This window comes from Neopelma chrysocephalum, unplaced genomic scaffold (genome assembly GCF_003984885.1).
Source record: "Neopelma chrysocephalum unplaced genomic scaffold, ASM398488v2 Primary Assembly neopelma1_44, whole genome shotgun sequence".
Classification (NCBI taxonomy): Eukaryota; Metazoa; Chordata; class Aves; order Passeriformes; family Pipridae; genus Neopelma; species Neopelma chrysocephalum.
The window spans coordinates 14,455,379-14,479,345 of record NW_020897703.1 but is presented as its reverse complement, the minus strand read 5'-3'; the positions used below and the strand labels follow the sequence as shown (position 1 = coordinate 14,479,345).

Below are 23,967 nucleotides of genomic sequence, written 5' to 3'. Positions count from 1 at the left end.
CTGCAGCTCAGGAAGCGACTGGCTCCTCCGCACCCCTCCCTCACTCCTGCAGTCCCCGCTCAAGTGGCTGAGCCTTCCTCTCTTTCTTCATTCAAATGCAAATGGACCCAGCACCTACAGATTGTTTCCGCCAAGGGTCCCCCCACAGCACGACTTCGCCCGAGTTCACAGCACGACAGAGGTCGGGAGGGGGTTCTGGAGATGGACTAACCTTGTACAGGTCCCGGAGGTGTTTTACAGGCTCAGTCTGCTCTGACGTTTTATCTTAAACTCTAATGATTCCATCCAGGAGCTCCTGCCATAGCGGTTTTTCAAGTTTGTAATAAGACATCCGTGAATGTTGGCTAAGGGTCTCCCCATAAGCAAGACTTGCTTTGAAAACTTTGCTGCAAGTGTTATGACTGCAAAACTTGTCGTTTTTGTCAGAATAGTTGGACGGTTTAAAACTGAAACCTGCAAAACATCAGTGGAGTCTGTCCTAAATTGCTCTCAATTCTCATTTCAGGTCATCCTCGCTTTTTCAATCAGTTGTCCACAGGACTGGACATTATTGGCTTGGCTGGGGAGTGGCTGACATCAACTGCTAATACGAACATGTAAGCAGTGCCTTGTCGACAGCGTCTGTGACTGGTGCTTACAGGGGCTACCGTGTATCATGGTAGATATGTATTGTCACAGACATGAATAATTTTCATATTTAAATGATGATTGTTACATCTTCAATAAAACTGTCTCAAGTTTTGCTTAATGTAGCAGTAATACAGTGAAAATAATTATACAAAGCTGAACAGTTTTTCATTTCTGATAAATAGAAATGGAAATATCTCAGAGTATATGGTAAGTAAAACGTGATTATTTTAATATAATAACATGAAATTATTTTTTTTCTTTTGGACTAATCTTCTTTATCTTTTTCTGTTGTTTTTTTTTTTTTTTAAAGTTTTATCTCTAGACTGAGTAATTCTATACCTATCCATGTATTAACACTAGAATACAAAATACGTAAAGGTTTGGTTTTTTTCTCCTGTTGACTTCAGAGATAGCAGGCTTGAGGCAACACCTTCTCTCGTTTATGTGTTGGTAAAGAAATGGCTTCTGGGTGGCTTCAAAATGATTAAAAATGTAACACTGAAAAATAATTTGATGATAATGAAGCAATTAATCTGAGAATAATAAAGTTGTGTATAAGTGAATAAATGGAAGTATAAAAAGGTAAAAATTAACATTTGAATGTAACAAATTATAAACTTTTCCTAATTTTTCTCGACCTCAAAATTAATGAAAACTGAAGGTCAACGTAAGGTACATTTTTGCAACGAAGAGTGCAATTAGTGGAAAAAGCCTCCCACTAAACAAAAGAACCTTCTAGGCAGTTTTTGTTTAAATTTTGATTTCTATATGCTCAAAAATGTGATGGGACTCCAAAGGCTGCTCTGTTTTATTCCTGTATGGGATGTGTTTTAACTCTAAAGCTACCTCTGTTTTGTGTAGTTCATTGCTAATTGTCGGAACACAGAAAATGTATCTGCAGATTGGAAAGGGAACAGTATTTTCACTGGCCTATCCATGAGTACATGGTTTCTTAAATATACCTGATTACTAGCAGTTTTATGTAGATTATGAATGGTGCCTGTTTTGTGACATCAGCAATAAAGAACACCTAAGGTGCTCCAGCCAAAACCAGCCTGCTCTTTGTAATAATCATCTGATTTAGTTCTCTGTTCGGTAAAAATCAGTATGAGACATTCAGATTTAAAAGCTAATTGGAAAGAAAACCTAGCAACATATATTTTGATTATTAAATGAGCATTGTGAAATGCTTTACAGGGCTTTTAAATGCCTTTTTAAACAGCACAATTAAGAGTGAAAAAAATTCTGATCACATTTCTAAAAGACAACTTTGTTTAACAGTTGTTTCTCTGTGACAAAAACATACTTCTGACTGTCACTTTTTGCAAGCCCCTTTCCTTTTGACTAACTTAGTTATCCCAGTTTATTTATCACTTTGTAAGCAGTGAAATTACACAAATCTGATAGGACACAACCAAATTTGGTTCTGTGGCAGACTGTGACAGGTTTAGGAAATATTGCCATTGGTATTAAGAACATTGCACTCATTCATTCACTTCTTAAAGAGTAACTCTTCTTTTAATTGAGGTTGCTTTTTCCTTTGTTTGTTTTAAAAGTAAATTTAGTTTTAAATTGAGCTAGTTCTGTAAAGCTAGTTTCTGACTCATTTATACTTTAAACAAGAACATATCTTGAAAATACTTCTCTGTGAGCATGACAATTTACTATCTATTTGCTTGTATAAGGTCTAGTAAATGGAAAATAATACATTGCTCTCTTTTTTAGCAAAGCAAGGTCAACATGGTGTACTTTCAAATAACAGTAATTGCAAGTAAGGCTAAAGAAAGATGCTTGTAAAATATGACTCAAAGAACTGACAGAGAAGGTTATTAAAAACAGCCAAAATCATCTTTGTGAGCTCTGGGAAACACATCATTTGTTTTGAACAATGTTCCAGCACACAAGAGCAGGTTTTGACCTTTACCTAGAAACTGTTCTAACCTATTTCAGCTACATAAACACGTAACACACAAGTGACAGTAGCACTGAATTATGGTAGGGAAGGTTTTCCATTTGCTGTTTTTTCTTTTCTACAGATAAACAATACTTAAAATGTTTAAGAACAGTTAAAAATAAGTGTTTTCTTTTGCATATGAGTTTTGAGTAATCAAAACATCTGTACTCACTTAAAAATGTAAATTATCATTAGAAAATATTACTTAAATGTCATTGTGAAGATAATATATAAAATTAAACATAATAAGCTTCCCCAATGACTTGGACATAATGTATCAATGTGCTATTCATAGCACTAATCATGAGACCTTCAGGGTGGAAATTTCAGAAGCTGCCATTATTCATCCAGTTCTAGGGTTTTGTAGTACAAGGCATTCTCTTGCCATGCAGCAGCCAACTGGGTTAGAAAGCAATGATATTATCTGGAAGTTCTCTTTGTGCCCACTGTTAGCTAGAACATGAGAATTATATTGGTGTTTTCAGTATTATGCGTATATGCTTATGAATATGTAGCATAGAAAATCGATGTACAATGCTCTATGCTTACTCTCAGAATGCTTTTTACATACTGGCAAACAGGAGAACAGGTAGCTAGAATGATTTGGTCTGATAAAGTGATTTGCCCTTTAGGTGAGAGCAGAATTAAGCCAGCACTGGCTTCTATCAAAAAAAACCCCATTCATTTATTCTGTTAGTAAAGATCTGACACTTGTGACTGTTCTAGTTAATTCATAGAAGTGCCTGTAAAGGTTGTAGTTGTATGAAACATCTAGCGAGTGTTTTTTGTCAAGAGATTGATTCTGAAGTTGGATCATCCCTTCTAAGCCAAACACAGTTTTTGGGTTTAACTGAATTTTTCAAAATCATTTAAGTTTAAAACAAGCAAGTTTGAGTGAACTTTAGCAAGATGTGATTTGTAAAATCACAGCCATCATCTAATATAGCTGCACTGGCTTTGTAATTTATAATCATCTACAGTCTTTTATTTCTTGTCAGTTTTTGGAAAATCAGAAAATAATTACAGAATAAAATAAGTAAATACTATTTTACTTGTGCTTGAGTATATTAAAATTCCCCTTGTAAAGACTTGATATTTTATATACAAAAAACTTGCTTAATATTATATATTTTTTCTACAAGCCTTTAAATCTTCTGGAAATTATGTAGGGATCAGTGTACAAGGTCTCAGGACAAAACTCAAAATTTAAAGTATTTAAAGTATTTAAAGTATTTAAAGTATTTAAACTTGTGGGGAAAAAATTCATATTGATTTAAACATATTTTGTATTGAGTTCCAGTGATCTATGCTCTGCTGAGTTCCTGTTGACTTCAGTTGATCATTCTGCCTAAATAAAGATTGGAGTATGTTCTAGTCTTGTAGTGCTTAAAACCAAACCAAACCAAAAAACCCCACTGTTAGCAGACACTGGTTCATTAATTTTGTCTATTTGTAAATAATGGCAGCACCCAAACTTCAGATCAGTGTTCGATTGTCTCTGGCAGTTCCAATGATAATAAAAGCAAAATAAGTAATATTTTGGCCTCTGGAAATAGCAATTACAACAATTAAACAAATTACAAGTGTTTAATCTTAAAGAAATGTTTTAAAAATGGTAGTGGTGTTTCTCTAATGGACTAAGGACACACAAGGATTGAAGAAAATATAACTGTTTAAGTTAACAGTGTAGCTGTAAATAAAAAGCAAGCTTTTTCAGACACTTGTTTTCTTCTTAATATCACCTGACTGCTTCAAGTCTGCCATACTTAATCTTAAAATATAATTTTGGTATTAAAGAGACAACACATACATTTTGATGAAATTATTCAAGTGGAAGACATCAGTCAAATCCGAAGTGTCAGGATGTCATACTCTTATAGACTCCTTTGGAAATCATGAGTTGATTGTTTTGTTTCTCTCTGCTTCCTTTTTTTCCCTTTTTTTCCCCCTATACAGAGCAAGCAGAGTTTGTTTACAGCAGTAGCAATTTATCCATGTAGCTTGATCACCAGAAGTGGTTGTATGGCTGTCACTTTCCATCCATGTATCTGACTGTGACATCAGGGCATACGAGGCTATGTAATGTTTTTTTCCCTCATTAAGTGGATACAATAGTTGACTGCTGACTCGGTTTTGGTAATTGGTAATTAGAAAATCATCATTTATAATTACTCTTGACAGTTATTGATCACACTGTATTGTAGAAATAAGTTGTCCTTGGAGATCATCAACAAAATAAATTAATTGTACTTAGATTTAGAAACCTTAGCTCAATACTTCTAATTATGGTTGTGTTTAGCTCAGTGAAGTTCACTGTTTTCATAAGGATTTGGAAATATGTTATTCCACAAGTGTGGAACTGGCACTTCGGGAAACAAGTGTTTTACACAGTCTTGTACAGCAGTCAGCAGGCTATGATGATGAACATTAGGTCTTACCTTCACTATATAGAAATCTGCAACCAACTAATACTGTAGTTTTTATTCACCGGTACCATTTTCCTGAGGATTTTTGCTTGGGTAAAGGTTGCAGTATCAGTACCCCAATCTATAGGAAAACCTAGAGCATTTACAAAGAAACACAGACTGAGAGTTTATTGTGTGTTTTTAGAATTTGTATTTGATTTTGTTTGTTTGTTTTTTTAATTTATCCATGCAGGTTTACCTATGAAATTGCCCCTGTTTTTGTCCTCATGGAACAAATAACACTTCGAAAGATGAGGGAGATTATTGGATGGTCAAGTAAAGATGGTGATGGAATATTCTCACCTGGTGAGTTTTTCTTCTCTGTGTTTATGGTTTGACTAAAACTTCAGAAGGTAAAATAAACATAAACTGTGTCTGAATATCCAGACTATCTGCAACACAAAGCAATGAGTCAGTTATTTAGCAGTAGGAATGCTTTGTTTAAACATCCCACAGAAAAGCTGGGGAAAAAATTATCTCGGAATATGGCTACGTAATATGGCTGGTCAACATTCTAAGATTTGATTATGAGTGCTGGTATATAGTTGGGCATTTAAACAGTCCTTTTGCGTGCTTCATTTCTGGAGGTGCTGAGCAATCACAGTTCCTGCTGACCAATAGTTCTTGAAAATCATGTACTGACTTCTTTAGTGGAAGGCTGGGGTGTTACTTTCTGGGACATATTGTCTGGGATATAAACTGACTGGATTCACAAGTATGATTTCAGTATAAAGACCAAGATAAAGTGTCTTCCCATGAAAGTGACATAAAGGCAGTGAGCAATGACAGAAATGACTGATGATAAGCCATGTGGAAGTCCTGAGCCAATGTGTGGACAACATGGGCACCCAGCAGAATTCCATTTTCTGGGTTTGGCATGAGGGGCCACCATCCTGTTGCACAGGATGAAAGGACAACACCACCTCCTTTAGAAACAGCCCACATAAAGTCTAGGAATGCACACTGGCTTGATGTCCAGTCCTATCTGCTCGAAAAATACAGATCTTTCTCAGTGTTCTCATCAGTAAAAAATATTAGAAGATGATGTTGTCCTAGACTTATAGATGAGATTGATCTTCCTAAAGCTTGAGGTCTGCATCAAAGAACTGACCTAATTGTCCAGGGCTCTTTTTAACAGCAAACCAAGAGAAATAGGTGTTTTCTCTCAATTCAAGTTCTCCAAAAGTAAGTGTCAAAATACATTTGCTGAATTGTAGCCTGTGAAGTACCTTTCCCATAACTGACTCTAAGGAAGTCTACAATAACTAGGTCAGCTGTAGAAATGTACCTTTAAGCCATCTACTTCTATGTCTACAGTAAGATGGGATATATCCATCCAATATGTGATGTTTCTCCAACCTCACACAAGTTGATAAGTTCCTGTTGTTCTTGCTAACAAGAAGTTGACGTGCAAAAGCCGCACAATGAAAGCCGAACTTTTTCGGAATGTGTTAGAAAATGTTAGCAGTTGAAAGAGATGACAGATAGGAAATTCTGACTATCACTATGACTTTCCAGAGGGTCTGTCCTATGCTATTTAGACAGATGCTTGTGCATTTCAGAAATATACTTTTCATAGTTCACTGCCACTTTCACTGCATTATGCAAATGAGACGTATGTCTTTGGTATAATATGTATTTTTTTCATTATCATGATTTTATTATTCATTCATTTATTCATTCACAGGAGGAGCTATTTCCAACATGTACAGCATAATGGCTGCACGTTACAAGTATTTCCCTGAAGTCAAAACCAAAGGCATGGCTGCAGTCCCTAAGCTGGTTCTCTTTACCTCAGAGCATGTGAGCTTAATACACTGCTAATTCTTAATTTATTGATATATGTTGTGAAAATACTTCATCATTAAACCACCACTCCGTTTAATGTTCATATGTTTGCTGCAGAGTCACTACTCAATAAAGAAAGCTGGAGCTGCACTTGGATTTGGAACAGACAATGTTATTTTGATAAAATGCAATGAAAGGTAGGATGAATGCTAAGGGTTTGATAGATTAAATGTGTACATCTGTTAAATTTTTTGTATTGTGTTTAAGGACTGATTCAGTACAGTGTGTCAAGTTACTAATGGCCTGTTGAGAAAATCCTATTAAAGTATTTCAACTGTAGGTAGTATTTCCATACGCATTCTTTAATTTTCTTTGTCTTTCTGTTTCTATGATAATTACAGAGGCAAAATAATACCAGCTGATTTGGAGGCAAAAATTCTGGAAGCAAAACAAAAGGTTTGTGCTCTTAAAAATTAGTCCTTAAATGCTTGGCCTAGAAAAATTACTCCTTCCTTTGAAGCCTCAGGGCTGACATTAAAGAACACGTTATAATGATATAAATGTCATCATAATATTTTCAGATGCTTAATTATACATTCATGTATTGTTTAGGGAATTATCTATATGTCTTGCTAAGGTTTCCATTTTCTGTTTAAAAACAAAGTATTTTTAACTCTTGAACCACATCCATATTTCATGACTTTAAAAAATAACTTTCTGTTTGGAAATATATGGAAAAAAGCATGAGAACATGAAACTAAAGCTACTTTTGTCCAAAATTTAAAGTTTAGCCAAAACCACAAAAAATTCTATAAACCTCCAAAAAAATCATATAGATTTCATGTGTGAGGCTGTAGGGTTGGTAAATATAGCCAGTAAGCTTAATTTTTTGATGCATTAACTATTATTTCTTGAATCATTACAGTGAAAAATCCATTAATTTTGTACAAAGCAACCAAAGTTAAAGCAATCTAGATTATTAATTTTTTATTTCTTGACTTCCTTACATTTGGGCACTCTATGAAATTGCAGTTCACATTTATTTCATTTAAGTCAAAATTGTCTTTCTTTCATTCGCTAGTTCCACATTTATTGCTTTTGTTTTGGATTCCTTTGTTCTGTTTATTAGTAGATAAAGACTGAAGGAACAATTTCAGGCCTTCAAATCGCAACTTACAGATCATATTTAATTAATTTTCCTTTATACTGCTGTAAAAGTCACAACTTTACTTGAGTATTGCTAGTCTTTTAACATCGTTTGAATCTCCTCACTGAAAAAGATTAGACAAAATAATATTCTTTTTCTTCTAACTAGTTAATTTTGTGAAGTTACAACACAATAAAAAGAGAGTTTGTTCTTACCATGTATATGATTAGTTAGTTTCTACTGTAGCTTATGCGTACCTTTCAAATGGGAAGAAAAACTCTTTTAAGGCTGGAAAATGAGACATTATTTTCCCTTTTTTTTTTTCTGAAAGAGGTTGGAATTTATATTTAATATTTTTATTTTTATTGTAGGGATACGTTCCTCTTTTCGTAAATGCAACTGCAGGCACAACAGTATATGGAGCCTTTGATCCAATACAGGAGATTGCAGATATATGTGAAAAATACAACCTCTGGCTCCATGTAGATGTAAGTAACTAAAAAAGTGCTGCTCTTCAGGCAAAAAAGGATTTTTTTTTACATGTGTTTTGTCTTGAATTAAAATATTTTTTACTAGATTCTGAATAATCTTAAATATATTGAGTTTTTTCAAAAAAATGAGTCTTCTCTTTTTTCTGTCTCTTCCAGGCTGCCTGGGGAGGTGGACTCTTAATGTCCCAAAAGCATCGTCATAAATTGAATGGAATAGAAAGGTACTACACGGTGCTTATTTGTAATACTGTTATGCAAGTACCTTCATAAGGTACATGACACTTAACAAATTCATGAAAATATTAATTTGCTACATTAAGGAATTTAAATTAAACAAAAGTGAGACAGACAGGAAAGGTTTAGACTGTGAAGATCGAAAAAATACTACAGAAGAAAACAGTGATGTACCATTGTGTGAAAGGTAAGTTTTCAGCTGATTTGAAGGGGGATAAGGATATTACCTGGCAAAAAGAAAGGGAAATTGTTCTATGCATATCTTTGAAGGGATCATAAGTCTGGGAAAGGATGAAGAAGGATTTGAGGAAAAAATGAAGTGGGAGAACTATACGACCTCTGAAATGTAGGGCTTTGAGAATAGCAGTGATAAATAAGGAATCCAGGGAAGGTGTTTGAGCATGGATACTCATAATGGGAAGCCATGACATGGTGGGAATTTGTAAATTCAGGTTCTCTCCTGAAAGATGTTTGCAGTTTTTTCAGAAAATAAAGAGTATTTTCTGCCTGAAAATGAGTGTTCTGTAAATGAAAGTTTTTAGATATATATATATTTATATATATACACAAACAAAAATAGTTATTTTTTTAAAATACAGCAATGAGAGGAACACAGGGAGACTGAATTAGTAGCAATTTTTAGGGACACATTTCAGTACCTATAAGGCTGGAAAAGACTACCATAGTTGATACTCTTCTGCTGTGCCAGGGAGAAGACTGAGGTCATTTACAGGGAGGCCAGAAAGGGTCACTGATACTCACCATGTCTGAGAACACAGGGGCCTGTGAGTTACATGAAACAAGCAGAAAACTCTTGTAGAGGCCAGAGTGAAGTCTGCAGAAAAGAGCACACGGGTGCCCCCAGGTACATAAACCAGATTATCAAGATGCCCACTGAGACCAGAAGCCAGTCTTTAATAGATTGAACCCAACTTAAAGCGGCAAAGCGTTTATGTTGGTAGTGATGGCAGAGTGAAAGTATGACTCTCCCACTGACCCTTACAATTCAGACTCAGGAGTCATTCCAGGTGTAGCCTTTGGCACAGTTGTTCCCATATCCAGTGATGACAAGCCTGTAGAAGATACTATGTTTATAACCCCATGGGTGTCTCTAGATTTCCTCTGAAACTGCTCTATCATGAAATGCTGCCCATCTGAATAGAAATCAGAAAAGCAATGAAGAACCAGAAACTTGTTTTCCATCATTGCAGATATCAGACTTCAGAGAATCAAAAAATATTTGAAGCAAGCTCTACCCTCTTAAATAGTGTACTCTTAAATTAGCACCAAATTGCTTCCTTGAGTCAACTGTACTGAATGTGAGCACCGCGTAAAGATGTAAAATGAGTATAGTGAGTAATGCTCTTCCTTAGGGAAAACAACCTTTCCTGGTGTTGGGCATCTCAGACAGTAAGTGAAGAATAAATACAATGTAAAGAATTGTGTGCAGAAGGACTGGCAGCAAAACCATGCGGACCCTTCTGTTGCAAGGACGGCAGCATGTGGTGTGGCAGGAGTACTCTGAAGTAGCAGAATCCTGTCAACCTCTGCCCTGTCCAATTTACTAGTCACTCATGGCAACATGTCTAGTATAAGGTCAGCATTGCAAAATAATTTTCTTAAGGTACAGAGGTTCGGTCATAGGAGTTTGGCACACCTCTTTTGACCTGAGGTCAACCCAGAGGTGCTAATTAAGGTTTTAATTTTAAGTAAATAGAGAAGGCAGCAGGCCATGATGTGTGAAATTATTTCTTTCCTAGAAAGATCCTACGGATCTTCAAACATGGGATGGGGCCCATGTGTACTGTGTAATTGCCTGTCATGAGCCCCAGCTGGGGTCTGTTGCTAACACTCAAGTCATACTTGGCCTGCTTGGAGACATTGGCATGAAGGACTGGCATGCTGCCATGGTACAGAGCTGGGATTGCCTGTGGTAGGATAGCCTCTGGCTGGCTGGCTGCACCAAGGAGAGAGTGACATCTTCATATTAAAATAAACCTAATGCTCCTTGAGAAGAGTGACTTAAAATTGTCTTTGTTCAGAACCCTGAAAGTTAAATAAATGTGCTAAACTGAAGACATGGTGTTTTTAAAAAGGAAATCAGCTGTTAGATAAATTCATGTTTCTTGATTACTATCTGAACTATTAGTGAAGTTTTTTGAAAGATAAGTGCCTCCTAAGTCTGAGCTATGTATCTGCCGGTTTTCACCACATAAGCAGGAGATTTTAGAGGGATGATGAGCTGCCCAGGTACAGCACAGCCTGCAATGTTCTTTTGACCGACGGGTGCTGCAGTTTAACCTAGCGCAGACAGAGGTTGGAATCGTATCTAGAAATTAATGGTCCTCATACTGGGGTGAAGATATCATTGTGTTGCTCAAAACAGAGGAACTGTGGTTATATCTGTGTCCTCTGAGAGCAAGATGTAGAAGAGGAGGAAATACCTTTTAATTTTCTTTCAACCACATTGTAAGAATACATGAATAGTCTGTGAAATACCATTATGTGCTTTGCTTCTCTGGAAAATGCAGTGAATCAAGGGGACATTTGGTAATTAATTACTTAGGGTGAAGAGGTCAATGAATGTGCGATGTTGGCACATTTATTTTAGCATCATCATTAAGCTGTCTAGGATACTATGTTAAAAATACAGAACATCTCGTGTGTTTGACTAGTAAATTAGGGGATCTTGTGCATTCACTTGTGTTTACACGTAAAAAGTTTTAAGCTTTACATATAGAATGGTAGGATTCTGATGTAAAGTTTAGAGCCTTTCAGCAGTCCATGGGCTCAACAAGCTAGAGCTGTGGCTCTACCTGGGAAAGGAGATAAGCATGCAGAGTGTCTTTTCATTTGCTTGCTAGTTTTGCAGCAGCTGTTCAGCAAAGAACTGTATTCTCCCAGAATCCATATTAGTCCCTTAATTCTCTGACACCCCTGCTTTCCTTATCAGTACCTTGAAGTAAGAGAACACATCAAACTGGTTTTGTTACTTTTGTTAGTCCTATTTCTAGAAGTGGAGTCTTCTGGGGGCGATTTTACTGTATCAGCTAATTAATCTGATACTAATTAGCTGATATTAGTAATAATATAAACTAATCACAAGTCTGACATTGCAATGTTAACGCAAAAAAAATTCCTTTCCTGGACAGCATAGCTGGGAAAGAAGACACTTGAGACAGTAATAACCTCCATACTGATATCATCATGGTCAAAACTCCATATATTTCCAGCTGAAAGCAGAAAACAAAGGTGCTTCAGGTTAAGTTTCTGAATTCCAGACCTATCTGAATGTGTAATTTTTTTGCAGAGCCAACTCAGTCACTTGGAATCCACACAAGATGATGGGAGTGTTGTTACAATGTTCTGCCATTCTTGTCCGGGAGAAGGTCTGCCTTATATTTAATAATTAAACATTTAAAAAAAAAAGAAAAGAAAAGTAAATACCAAGCCCTACTTTTTCAGAGGGTATTGCAAAATCCATTTAATTCCAAAACTTTATTTGGAAGGAATAATTGTGTGGATTTACATTGTGTTTAGGAAGTTGTTTTATCTTTCCTGGGTTTTTGGGGCTTTTTTTGGTTAAAGCTGTAGGCAATATGGATCAGATCTTTAGCTGTTGGGTCTTTGCATATTCTAATAGTAACAATAGAACCATGCTAATATACTTCATCTGAGCACCTGCCCCGTTGTTTCTACAATATACTGAACATACACCTTTGGTCTCAGTACTTAGTAACAGTCTAAACTTCTTAAATAAAAACCAACTTTTTTACCTTACACAGTGGTTTAAAAGTTTCTCAGTTCTGTTGAAAAGAAAGCATGCTGCTTTTATTATGACTCTCTCTATATTTTTAGGGCTTTCATCTAGATTCTTTGTTGTCATCAATGAAAGCAAAACCAGTGTCTTATTTCTCTTAAGCAATAAGTATTTTCCTTAGACGATCAAAAAAGAAAGTCATATTATCTGTGGATAGGACTAATTATACTGTTTACTAATTTCTGACATGTCAATTGCCACTAGAAGAGTTTAGTTGAAGAAGTAGTCCCTGTGTATAGAACTAGCATGGAAGAGTTGTGAGTTCCAGCCCTAGGTCTGCCATTGCTCTTCCAGTCGATCCATCTCTAAAGTGAAGACTGCAGCACTTATTTCCCTCTATAAAACACTATTGGAGAGAAGCACGAGCCTTTGTTTAGTGGCATGCGTGCTTATTGTGCTAGCTATTGCAAGATTTTGGCAAGAGTTTTTGTCTTATATGAGAATTTTGATAGGTGTTTTTGTATTTATCAGACAAACTGGTGTTCTTTGAGCTTCTTCCAAAAAACACCAATAAACCCTAAAGGAGATGCAAACCATTTTAGAAATGTCGTATGTGTAAGATTTCTGTGTAACATACAGGAATTTGCTCCTCTGTGTTTCCTTCAGAGATTTTTACCAGTAATCCATAGATTGCTATTGATCTGTGAGCCATATTTATTTGTAAGCAAAAAATGTCTGGTTTAGGTAATTTGTACCTATATTTGTCCCTTGTGTTAAGTGTCATAAAGCTAGACAATATACAAAGTTGAAACCTTCAATTCAGTTTTTTCATTTCATTTTGTGTAGCTATCTGTTGCACTGAGAGACCACAGCTGTATTCTAGTGTGTGATTTAACAAATTGGAAATTTAAGTGTTAAGAACATAGCCTTTGAAGTGCACAAAGCTAATATCACAAGCTAAGTATCCAAATTAATCTGAGAATGTTTTTAATCTGAGGTGTGGGTGTGTAGGTGTGTAAAACTATATGACCTCCCAGGGACATCTAAGAGAATCACCTTAGCTTATGAAATTATTTTTATGACTCAAGTTTACAAAACAAAGTCAGTATGTTATAATATGTCCGATTAAAGAACAATTCTTCTGTTTATGTTTGAAATACTTTTTTATACATTATTTATGTATACAGTTTCTTATGTACATATGCTATGTAAGTCATATAAGTACATGTTTTTCATTACAGGGTATACTTCAAGGCTGCAATCAAATGTGTGCAGGCTACCTCTTCCAGCCAGACAAACAGTATGATGTCTCCTATGACACTGGAGATAAGGCAATACAGTGTGGTAGACATGTGGACATTTTCAAATTCTGGTTGATGTGGAAAGCAAAGGTAAATAACAAAAGTTTATCTCAAAAATCAGAAATGTATTTATTTAATGTGTAAGTCTCATGTGGAGGTCACATTTAGTCACTTTTGCGATGTTGATTAAATGTATTTTTAAATTACAAGAAATAATACTACTAAATGTTTTCTGACTGAAAATATTTAAAAGTGAAGCCTGTCTGAAAAGATGATTGCTTCAGAGGAGAAAAAATAACCATATGATTAATACTTCCTTTCTTTTTTAAACAGGGTACAGTGGGATTTGAAAATCAGATCAACAAGTGCCTGGAGCTGGCAGAATATCTCTACACTAAAATCAAAAACAGAGAAGAATTTGAGATGGTTTTTGAAGGGGAGGTAAGTTTTCTTTTATGTATGTAGGAGCCAAATCTGGATGGAATTTCAAAAACAGTCTTCACGCTTCTCACAGTTCGTCAAGCCAGCTATGCAAAACTGCTCTTATTTCCTAAAGAACTATATGACTATTGGCATCTGGGCATTTTTTTGACCGAATGCATGTAGTTTTGTACCATAAATGTCAGTTTTATCTCCTCCTGTTCTGCAAAGGACTTCTCAGGTTAGGGCATGAAGACTACCTTAATAAAATCTACTCATGCTGAGATTCCACATTATTACCTGCATACCCGAGAATCTGCTATTTTGCTGTATGTTCTGTTGCTAGTGCCGCTGCATAAACCCTTGGTTGATAGAACATACTTCATCTCTACATTTGCTAAGAAAAGGAAAATTGAGTTGCTTCTGTAGTGATCCTGGAAAATAGTTCCTCATGAAACTGCATGAAGGTGAAAAGCATTTGCACTTCTTTAACACCCTAAATATTGTAAGTAGGACAATGTATAGGGAATATAACACAACAGATGCAAGCAGTAGAACTGCAATCCATTTCTTTCAGTTTAACATTAAGAACTGGGAAAGTCAATACTATATTTTGTCTTTCATGTCTGTGCTAAAATACACTACGGACGAGCCTTTAGCGTGGGATTGACCTGTATTGTTTGTTTTTTTAATTGATGTATGTGTTTGGTTCTTTTTGCAGCCAGAGCATACAAATGTATGTTTTTGGTATATTCCTCCAAGTCTCAGGGGCATGCCAGACTCTGATGAGAGAAGAGAAAAGTTACACAGGGTATGTGTCTTTTGTTAAATATAAAAATATAACCTACTCTTTCAACCCAAAGTACTCTATTTATTAACAATAATATATCTGTGTGCGGGCACATATTACAAATGCTGAGATGTCAGTTCTCCATTGCTCATCATGACCTTGATATTTGTTCACTTCTGTCTCCTGTTTATACTGAGGCTGAAGTCATGTTTTCTCTATAGAACCAGGCACAGAACATGCTCAGTTATTCTGTGCTCGCAAGTGATACAAATCTTCAAAGAGCAGCTAGGCCTAAAGACATTGCAGTCTTGTTTGGATAGGACAGCATACCAGCAAGAGAAACAGAAGGGTAGATATTAAAAATGCTTGGACAAGTAAAGCACATGGAAACCTGTGAGTCCTCCTCAGGTCTTTATTTGGATTTTAAATGACAATGCATTAATACGTTTCAGTGAAAATTAATACCCTTTGGAGGACCTTGTGATAAATGTATTAGAAGAAGTGAAAGAGGGAAGCGAAGGCATCATAGAAGCATCACCAGGAAAAGTATCCTGTCACTTAGGACTTGAGGGAAGCAAAATACATTAATTTTGTAGTAGTATTTTAGACAGACTGAAGTGAAATGAAGTACATTCAGGAGACAAAAGAATGATTTTTTAGATATCAGAAGTAATTACTCTTTTATGTGTGTGTTAGGGAAGGGAGAAAAATGGGCAAAGTTGGGAGGTTTTATAGAGGATTTTAAATCTGTACCACACTGGCGAAAGAGAACAGAAGAGAATAGAAATTCCTGGGTCAGCCCAATGGTATGTTAGATAAAAAAGTTGCCAAAAAAAGAGAGAATAGAGGAAGATTGAGGTAAAAGGTATGAAGTGGCAAGAGGGATAAAATGTTTGACTTGACCCTGTTAAGTGTTAGAGGACATAATAAAGTTTCCTACAAAACAGTAAAAGAACCAGACATCTGATCTTGGCTGGAAGAGAGTAGAGCAGGAGAAGGAAGGTCTGGATGGAAAAACTGGGCTTAGAAAATACCAAGTATTAAGACCGCCAGAACATTGTTCCTTGTAACTGAAAGCGAGGAAGTGAAATTGTGGTAAATGCAAAGTACTGCAAAACTACTGGAAGGTTTCTGTGGCTTATGTTAGTAGAAAATATTCTTTATGATATAGATCTTGTTGAAAAATTTCTGTTGTTGTCCCCTTCACACAAATTGCTTTGAGAATACTCATAATATCCATTACCTTCAAAAAGGTCTGGAGTAGTTTTTCATACAGAGGCAGAAAACATTTCTTCATGACAAAATCTTTACCACGAAGAAACGATGTGTATATTTAATAGATAAAATTATTACATAGTGAATACTCTAAGATGTTATTAGTCTGTTAATCAAAAAGATGGATATTATTGTTGTCAATTTTCCTTTAAATATCCAATCCTGCATATTTAGTTTATCAAGCTTGTTCTGTTAGATATTTTTTATAAAAATTAGTGCCTTTTTTGGCAGTCAATTTATTTTTTTCTAAATTAAGAAATGCTGTGACATACAAAGAAAAAATAAATTTTTCTTTTCTCTTTGTCTCTCTTTTTCAATGATAAAGGTGGCACCGAAAATCAAAGCACTGATGATGGAGTCAGGTACTACCATGGTTGGATATCAGCCTCAGGGCGATAAAGTCAACTTCTTCCGAATGGTCATCTCCAACCCAGCAGCAACTAAGTCTGACATTGACTTCCTCATTGAGGAAATAGAGAGGTTGGGGCAGGAGCTGTAGTACAGTGGTTTAATTATTTATTTATTTCTCTAATTCACTGTTTTCCAGCACTGGCTATTTTTTTAACCCAGTTCTGCAGAATATGTTTTAAGGAAATTCTCTTTCTGTAAATTCCAATCTCCTAAGACATACTTAAACAGAACAACAATAGGCTACTGAAATATATATGTATTGGTAGATCATATTACTGAGGGAAAATGTATTATCTTGAAGTTGAAGTACTATTGACTCTTACATTGGTCTTGTTTATTGTAGTCAGCAGGAAATTAATAAGTACTAAAATAGCAAATTAAGAACTCTACACAGTATATATGTACAGTATAAATAAATATATATGATTATATATATACATACATATATATAAAAAGTGGTTATAAACTTAGATCTAAGTCACAGCATGTTTTCCACTTTAAGAGAATTAACTTTTCCTTCAACAACTATTGATGTGGATAATGTGCTACAGGTTTTTCTGCCAGACAGAAATAGGCATATAGAAACATTTCTAAAATGTAGATTCTTAGGAGCTAAAGAAAATGTATAACAGTATTAAATCTTATTGTTGGTGCTTTTCTCACGTACAAAACAGCAATCTCTGACAGCACCTTTGAGTAAGATAGTTGTATTTGCCCTTTAGTGTCAAATAAGGGGATAATAGTAACAGAGTCATTGTAACAGGTATATTATTGCTGTATTTTTAGAGGTTAATTTGTGTAGATTGTGTACATTATTGTTAAATGAATTTGTGTAAAAGGATTTAAATGTAATAGTTTTACAGCAAGATAACTGTTGAATTGTAGGTATCTGAAATATTTGCTTATTTATATGCAGAGATTTACCATGCTGAAGAGTTGTCTTGTATTTTCTTCCATTTGTAATGTAACCTATTTATATATTATTGAAGTTCTAAATAATGTTTATGGTATTTTAGTGTCTTTGTGAGCCAAAGAAAAAATACAAAAATATTAGTTGACACTCATTTAAATCCTAGTGCCCTTAAAATAATATCTTACAGATAATTTTACTGAAGATAAGGAATTCTAACATCATGTATAGACTGTCAAATTATGAAATCCCTTTAATCTATTAGAAATGTTAGAATTTTCAGTTTTATTTATTGTAATGTCAGTGTTCTGAGTGCTTTCCTAGTGAATATTGGTTGCTAACCAAGGCCCCTGTTTTCGAGTTTTATTTCAGGACTGATCTCTATGACCATTTTAGCTGAATTCTGTGGGACTTTTAGCCAGCATCATTCTTTTATTGAAATGGAATTTACTGTCTGTTTGGAACTTATAAGACCCCAAAATAATGTCAGTATCTTTGAATACAGCTGGCTTGTCCCAACAATTCCAATTGGCTAGGCTTTTCAAATTATAGAGACCAGATTCATCAGCAGCTTTTTCAATTTTAATCACTAGATAATCAATACTACCGAGTGGAAAAGTCCATACTGGAAGCAGAGTAATGGAACAAAATGGAGATTCAATAATTGTCTGTCTACTGAGTTACTGTCATGGTGATAAATGGAATATGCTAATTTCAAGTGTTTTCATACATGATTCTGTGGCTATCTTCTATGCAAGCCAGTAATTAATTGCTTTTTCTCCCACCCCTCCACCTCATTTACAAAATTAAATTATTTTAGTAATGTTCAATGAAATGCAGTCACGCTATGCAGTCTTCACAGCCTCTCTGGCCCCATCAGTCCTGTGGAAGGACAGCTACAGCCAGGAGAGATTTCCATCCTGCAGGTCCCACTGCTTGTCTTCTGAGGATCCTGTCTCACGTTTTTGGCTGTGTTAGCACAGAGAGAAGAAGCTGTTATGGTAAATGCCGTATTGTATAGCACAGCCTTTACAGCTTTTCATAGGACTATTGCTTATTCCTCTTCCATAACCTTCTGCAAAATCTTTTCTTGAAATTGAGTTGAATCTAAAAATTATTATAAGTTTTTCACTGTCTTTTAGATTCACGAGTATGACTTTCAAAATAGTATCTACATTGTTCCTTTTATGTCATTAAACCCTAGTAATCTTACTGGTACAGTATTTCTTTCATTAGGTTATTTTCCTCAGGATGGTCTAGTTGGTCTCTTGCCTTCTTGATCGTAAACCTCAATATTCCTCAATTATAACCCCATTATCTGACCTCTGCATTCAATACTTAATATTTCTTGATGTAAACATCCATGTTTTATGACCTGAGGCCTGCAGTACAGAAGTAGTCAGAAAGAACATTGACTTCAGTAGTTAGGAAACTTCCGTAATAGTAAATACCATTCTTTATAGCTAGCAGATATTAATCAAAGCTAGACTATCTCTCATTATAGCTGTTTTTAGAGTACAGAAGAAGTACATCACAGTTTGATTTACAGACTTCTGCCTGAAATCTGGTCTCTGTCACAGTTTTACCTTATTCAAAAGGCAGCTACAGAAGGCCTTGGACAGTTCTGTGATGTAGTCAGAAATAGATCTAGAGCTCTTCAGTACATATATAATGTTTTGCTCACTAAAATTTCTTCATTTAATGGAGTATCTTGTGTTTCAAAGGTCAAAAATCAGAGGTTCTACCTATTGCTGTTGATGGTTTGCGGCTAGGTGGGAATAATGGAGCTCCTCCTGCCTGTTTTGGAAGTAGGACAGTTAATGAAGAGATATTTTCTCCAAAGACAGGAGACTTAAATTTAATTTCCTACTCTCTGCATTTTATCTGGCCTTTCTGCAGTGTTGTGTCCTGACACAGGTGACCACAATTAGTTTTTTGCAAAGCTTTTAATTCTAATATCAGATTCTGGAGATTTTTCCTGTTACATGTACCATGTTCCACAGGCACTGGGCTCATATTAATTAGTGACTTGATGAGCTGATTTAGCAGAGCAGTTATAGTCAGTGAGAAAACTCATCTGTTTTCTTCTTAGTAGGTAATTTCCATCTGAGTAATATACCACAGCTTCTCAGACTAAAGTTTACCTGGAATTTTCCTGCTTTTTAATCCATATACTATTGACCGTGAGAGATCAGGATGTATGGATATACAGAAGTATTGACTAATTCAAAGCATTGCAATTCCAGGTGAGTAACTTTGTTTTTCTGAGGTTTAAAATATACTCTAGGGTAGCAATTTTGCCTTTAAAAATCACATGGACATCACCATAAATTTGTGTGGGTGAATTCGGATCAAATAAACAATAGGCAAGATCTTAGCTGAACATGTAGCTGCAGTGCTTATTAACTGACATAATTTTGGAAAAGACTGACCATTGGATAAAAATTAACAGCAGCTGTTGATTTTGAATGAGTATAGTTCTGATTGTGTAAATAAAGGTAGTTTTTAGAGAAGATAGTTAAATTATGTCATTCACAGCAGACTAACAGAACCAGGGGCCTTGGGAATAACCCAGGATTTTAAAATAATTGTTGACTTAGCACATACTCTGTTTTTTGAATGGTGACAAATATGAAGAGATTTTTTAAACAGAATCTCTGTTTTGTGGTTTAAGAAATGTTACAGTTATAAAGAAGTTATGCAATGCACTTTTAATTTTTCAATAAAAGTTGATCTTAAAACTGACTAATTTGTCTCATATAATTTTTGTGAGCTCTTTCGTTTCCTTAAGAATATGAGACAAAAGCCATACAACATTATCCCTCACATTAAAAATAGTAAGGCAAATGCTACTACTACTATTTAATTTTAATTGTGAATTGAATGTGAGCTTGTACCAACACAGACTGAGGAAGAGCCACAAGCACAGAACCTTGGTCAGTTTGAACAGCACTGTTGAGACATTAGTGCTGTGTATAACATGAAAAAGGTGATCAAAAATCTTGGATTCTAGACTATATTTTGGGGTAACCTGCCATTCTCTTATGTGAGATAAAATATTTTTAATTATTTTTTTTGTATACCAAATATATTGAAAAATAAGAGTACATTTTGAATTCATAAAATTATAATTTTTTTATTATATAGACAAATTCTGATTAATTGGTGCTTAATGCATTATCCATAGAACTGTCATTGATTTTTACGGTATGTAAAAAATTTGATTTTGATTGCTTTAGAGTAGGATAAGCATCCTTCATGTAGCATGAGTTTTCTTAAGAACATTTTTCTTTCCAAGTTAAAAATTTTATGTAGCAAACGATTCATGAAGAAAATACATGCTGCAAAGAAACGTATTAAGTCAATTAGTGTAGCATGCAAATGGTATAATGTAAAGCACTAAAAATCATGGAAGATGATTGTATTGTGTGAGTATTAAGGAATGTTCAGATTACGCACAGACTGTTCAATAAAGTGGTAGGACCAAACAAGAGTTTTTGTAGTTAGGTACAGCTCACTGTGGTCAACAGAATTACACCTGTCTGAATTTCTCCAGTGGGGTTTTATAACTTGCAAATTGTGACAATTATGCTTAGGGTGATGATACATGAATTGGGAGTACTGCTTGCTCAAGAACAGCAACTAAGCTAGTGAAGAGATGAGAAGACACAAGCATTCCGTGAAAGCAAAGCTTAAAAGGAAGGATGGCTGCATAATATGGAAGCATTTGTGTTTCATTAGGTCATTTGAAAGAATCAGACTTCTGGACAAAGCAAAATTAAATTTTGGTTAGAAGAGAAGATGCAAGCAGAAGTTTTTAAGTAGACCTGGTAAAGAAAGAAAAAAGTTTTGGTTCTCTGTTTTAATAGATCTATCTACTGAGGAAAAATGGTGCATTGTTCAGTAATGATGATAACAGAAAAGTCTGAAGATAAAATATTACAGACCTTGATTTATTTCTGCTATTTATAAGGTAATCTGTTCAGCATCTGAATGTAATTATTTCAGATAAGTGTACTTTGTATGTGTATTTGTGAGTGTATTTATATTTCTTGATATAAATGAGAAGAACATGTATATGCATTTACATACTCAGTGTGTGTCAGATGTTTGCACAATGTTGACTGTTTTGTGTAGCTTTTTTCAGGACATCTGCAAAGATTCTTGAAATATAACATTAAACAACTATACCGTGAAGAAAATAGTAAATTATTTTCCCTTACCTTTGAAAGTATGTGTGTGTGTTGTATATTTATATGAATGATTAAATCTCTATCATGTGAAATCCTTAAACTATATACCTTTTAACAGGACAGCAGTCTGGTTTATCTAAGAACAGTTGTTTGAGACAGGAACTACTCTACAAAAAATTTTGGCCTTGTTTTATGTGGAAAGGTGTTGCGTCATGACAGTGTGAGCAAAAAATATGTAAGATCAAGGCAGGTGGTAGGAAATGGAGAAAAGCTAAGTTTAATATCAATAAAGCCTAGAAAAAATGTCACTACAAGTAAAATCAACAAATGTAAATACAATTACTTTAATTTAGATGTACAGAAGCCTATCATCTGTGACCACAATGAAAGCTGGTTTGAAGCAGTGTCTGCTTGGTCTGACATCAAGAGTTTCGATTATGCTGGTGTATAAATCAAGCATATTGGCCTTCCAAAAAATAGAAACTCATATACTAACTTTAAACTGGACAGGTGAAACTGCCTCTAAAAAAGCAAAGTGAGAAAAGACATAAGACATTTCTCATTGTGTCATTTTGGTTGGTGCCCTTTATATCACCTAAAGATTGCACATATTATAAATTACATTCACTATTTAACATATTGCCTTATTAGGACTTTCCATGGGCCTCAGCAAAAAAGGCCATTAATCTCAATTAAGCTTCTTCCTTTTCTTATGGGAAGGTTTCCTGCAGGGTAACACTTCCACTTGTTCTTGTGGGCATAGGGCCAGTCTTACCACTAGATTGTAAGTGATAAAGTGTTTATTTCCATTGCTTTGAAGTTTTCTATGGTTCCTTGTTGCACTGTCCAGCTATGAGCATCCTCTGAAGACGAGGCCCTTATTGACCGTCTCTTTCAGGTAATTCACTCTCCTGCCACATGCACAGCTCTGACAATCACTAACACACCTCTTGATTATCTAAAGGAGTGCAGCTTCACTGGGCAGTGGAGTGAGACCTCCATATGCTGAGTTTAACAGTGCTGAACCAAAGAACCATAGTTTTTGATTACAGCAGGATTTACCATTTCTGGAAAAAAATGACTTTAACTAATTCATTGTAACTGCTGCCAGTAGGTATGTTGCTGCAATAACTTGGTGTGTTCACTTATCTCAATTGCACTTCAAATGTATATTACTTTTACCTGACTATGTTATGTTTCAGGGGTATTATATTTCTTTATATTGTTTTGCATCATCATGGCTCTTCAATTATTCTACATATTTTTCAAGAAGAGGTGTGGGGTTTTTTTCACACTACAAAAGAATCAAGTTTAGTTTCCCTGCTGTAAACACCCCATATCAGTGAGTAGTTGTTGCTGTTTTTACTCAGTCATAGAGAATGTAATTATTCTGAAGGCATAAATTAAATACCAGTTTTATCTTACAGTATAATGCAATGCATATTCTCTTGTCTTCCCAAGCATATGAGGCCTGTCTTTTTGCAAGATATGATGTGAAGTCCCAGATTGCTAATTGTGACCCGGCTCCCTGGCAGTGAGAACTGTAATTGCCATCAGACAGTTCCCTCTGCTTTCTGAAGTGAGTTCATGCAGACTGATTGCAGCATTAGAGCTCGTATTGCAGTTCAAAGGAAATCTAACAAAATTTCTTCCTTTTGAATACATCAACATTACTGAAAAGAAAGCTACTAGGCCAGTAATTGCTACAATTTTCCTTTCCCAAAAGCCTAGGGTTTTTTTTCCTCCCAGAAATTCTGTGACTGCAATGTAAATAATTATGCTTAGCTATTGTTGAATGCCTTAAGAACTCATGTTAATTTTCTATATATAATGCTGCTATAATTGTACAATTACTGCTGTACTGGAAGCAGGCCAGAGGTGGAATAGAGGTTCTCAGGGGAGTTTGAAGTCTCTTTCATTTACTCTGTAGCTCAGACCAGAGCTGTTTCCATTAAGCTGGCAAAGTGGTCAAAAGAAGGAACTGAAATCACTGCATTATATTGTAGAGACTTGGTTGGATTCTCAGAAAAATGAACATGCCTTGAATTTACAACGGGAATGCCTCTTCCCCTCATCTTTTAGCAAAGACATGTAATTAAAAGAGCTTTGATAAAGGGCCCTTACTTGGGACCATGTCCTCAGTTTATGCAGCGAACTACAAATTTGTTGGTCTGTCTACCCAGATAATTTCTAAATGA

General features: G+C 35.2%; 1 protein-coding gene across 1 annotated transcript in view; it reads left to right on the top strand.

The window, feature by feature from the left end:
• GAD1 (glutamate decarboxylase 1) overlaps nt 1-20,321 on the top strand; it is a 32,430-nt gene extending 12,109 nt beyond the window's left edge. Inside the window, exons 6-17 of the mRNA XM_027678593.1 lie at nt 506-596; nt 5,243-5,355; nt 6,737-6,852; nt 6,955-7,034; nt 7,239-7,293; nt 8,356-8,472; nt 8,632-8,696; nt 12,020-12,098; nt 13,711-13,860; nt 14,104-14,211; nt 14,912-15,001; nt 16,581-20,321. Coding sequence (XP_027534394.1) covers nt 506-596; nt 5,243-5,355; nt 6,737-6,852; nt 6,955-7,034; nt 7,239-7,293; nt 8,356-8,472; nt 8,632-8,696; nt 12,020-12,098; nt 13,711-13,860; nt 14,104-14,211; nt 14,912-15,001; nt 16,581-16,754 — 1,238 coding nt within the window. The 3' untranslated portion in view covers nt 16,755-20,321. The remainder of the gene's footprint in view (nt 1-505; nt 597-5,242; nt 5,356-6,736; nt 6,853-6,954; nt 7,035-7,238; nt 7,294-8,355; nt 8,473-8,631; nt 8,697-12,019; nt 12,099-13,710; nt 13,861-14,103; nt 14,212-14,911; nt 15,002-16,580) is intronic.
• Nucleotides 20,322-23,967: the final 3,646 nt, after the last annotated feature.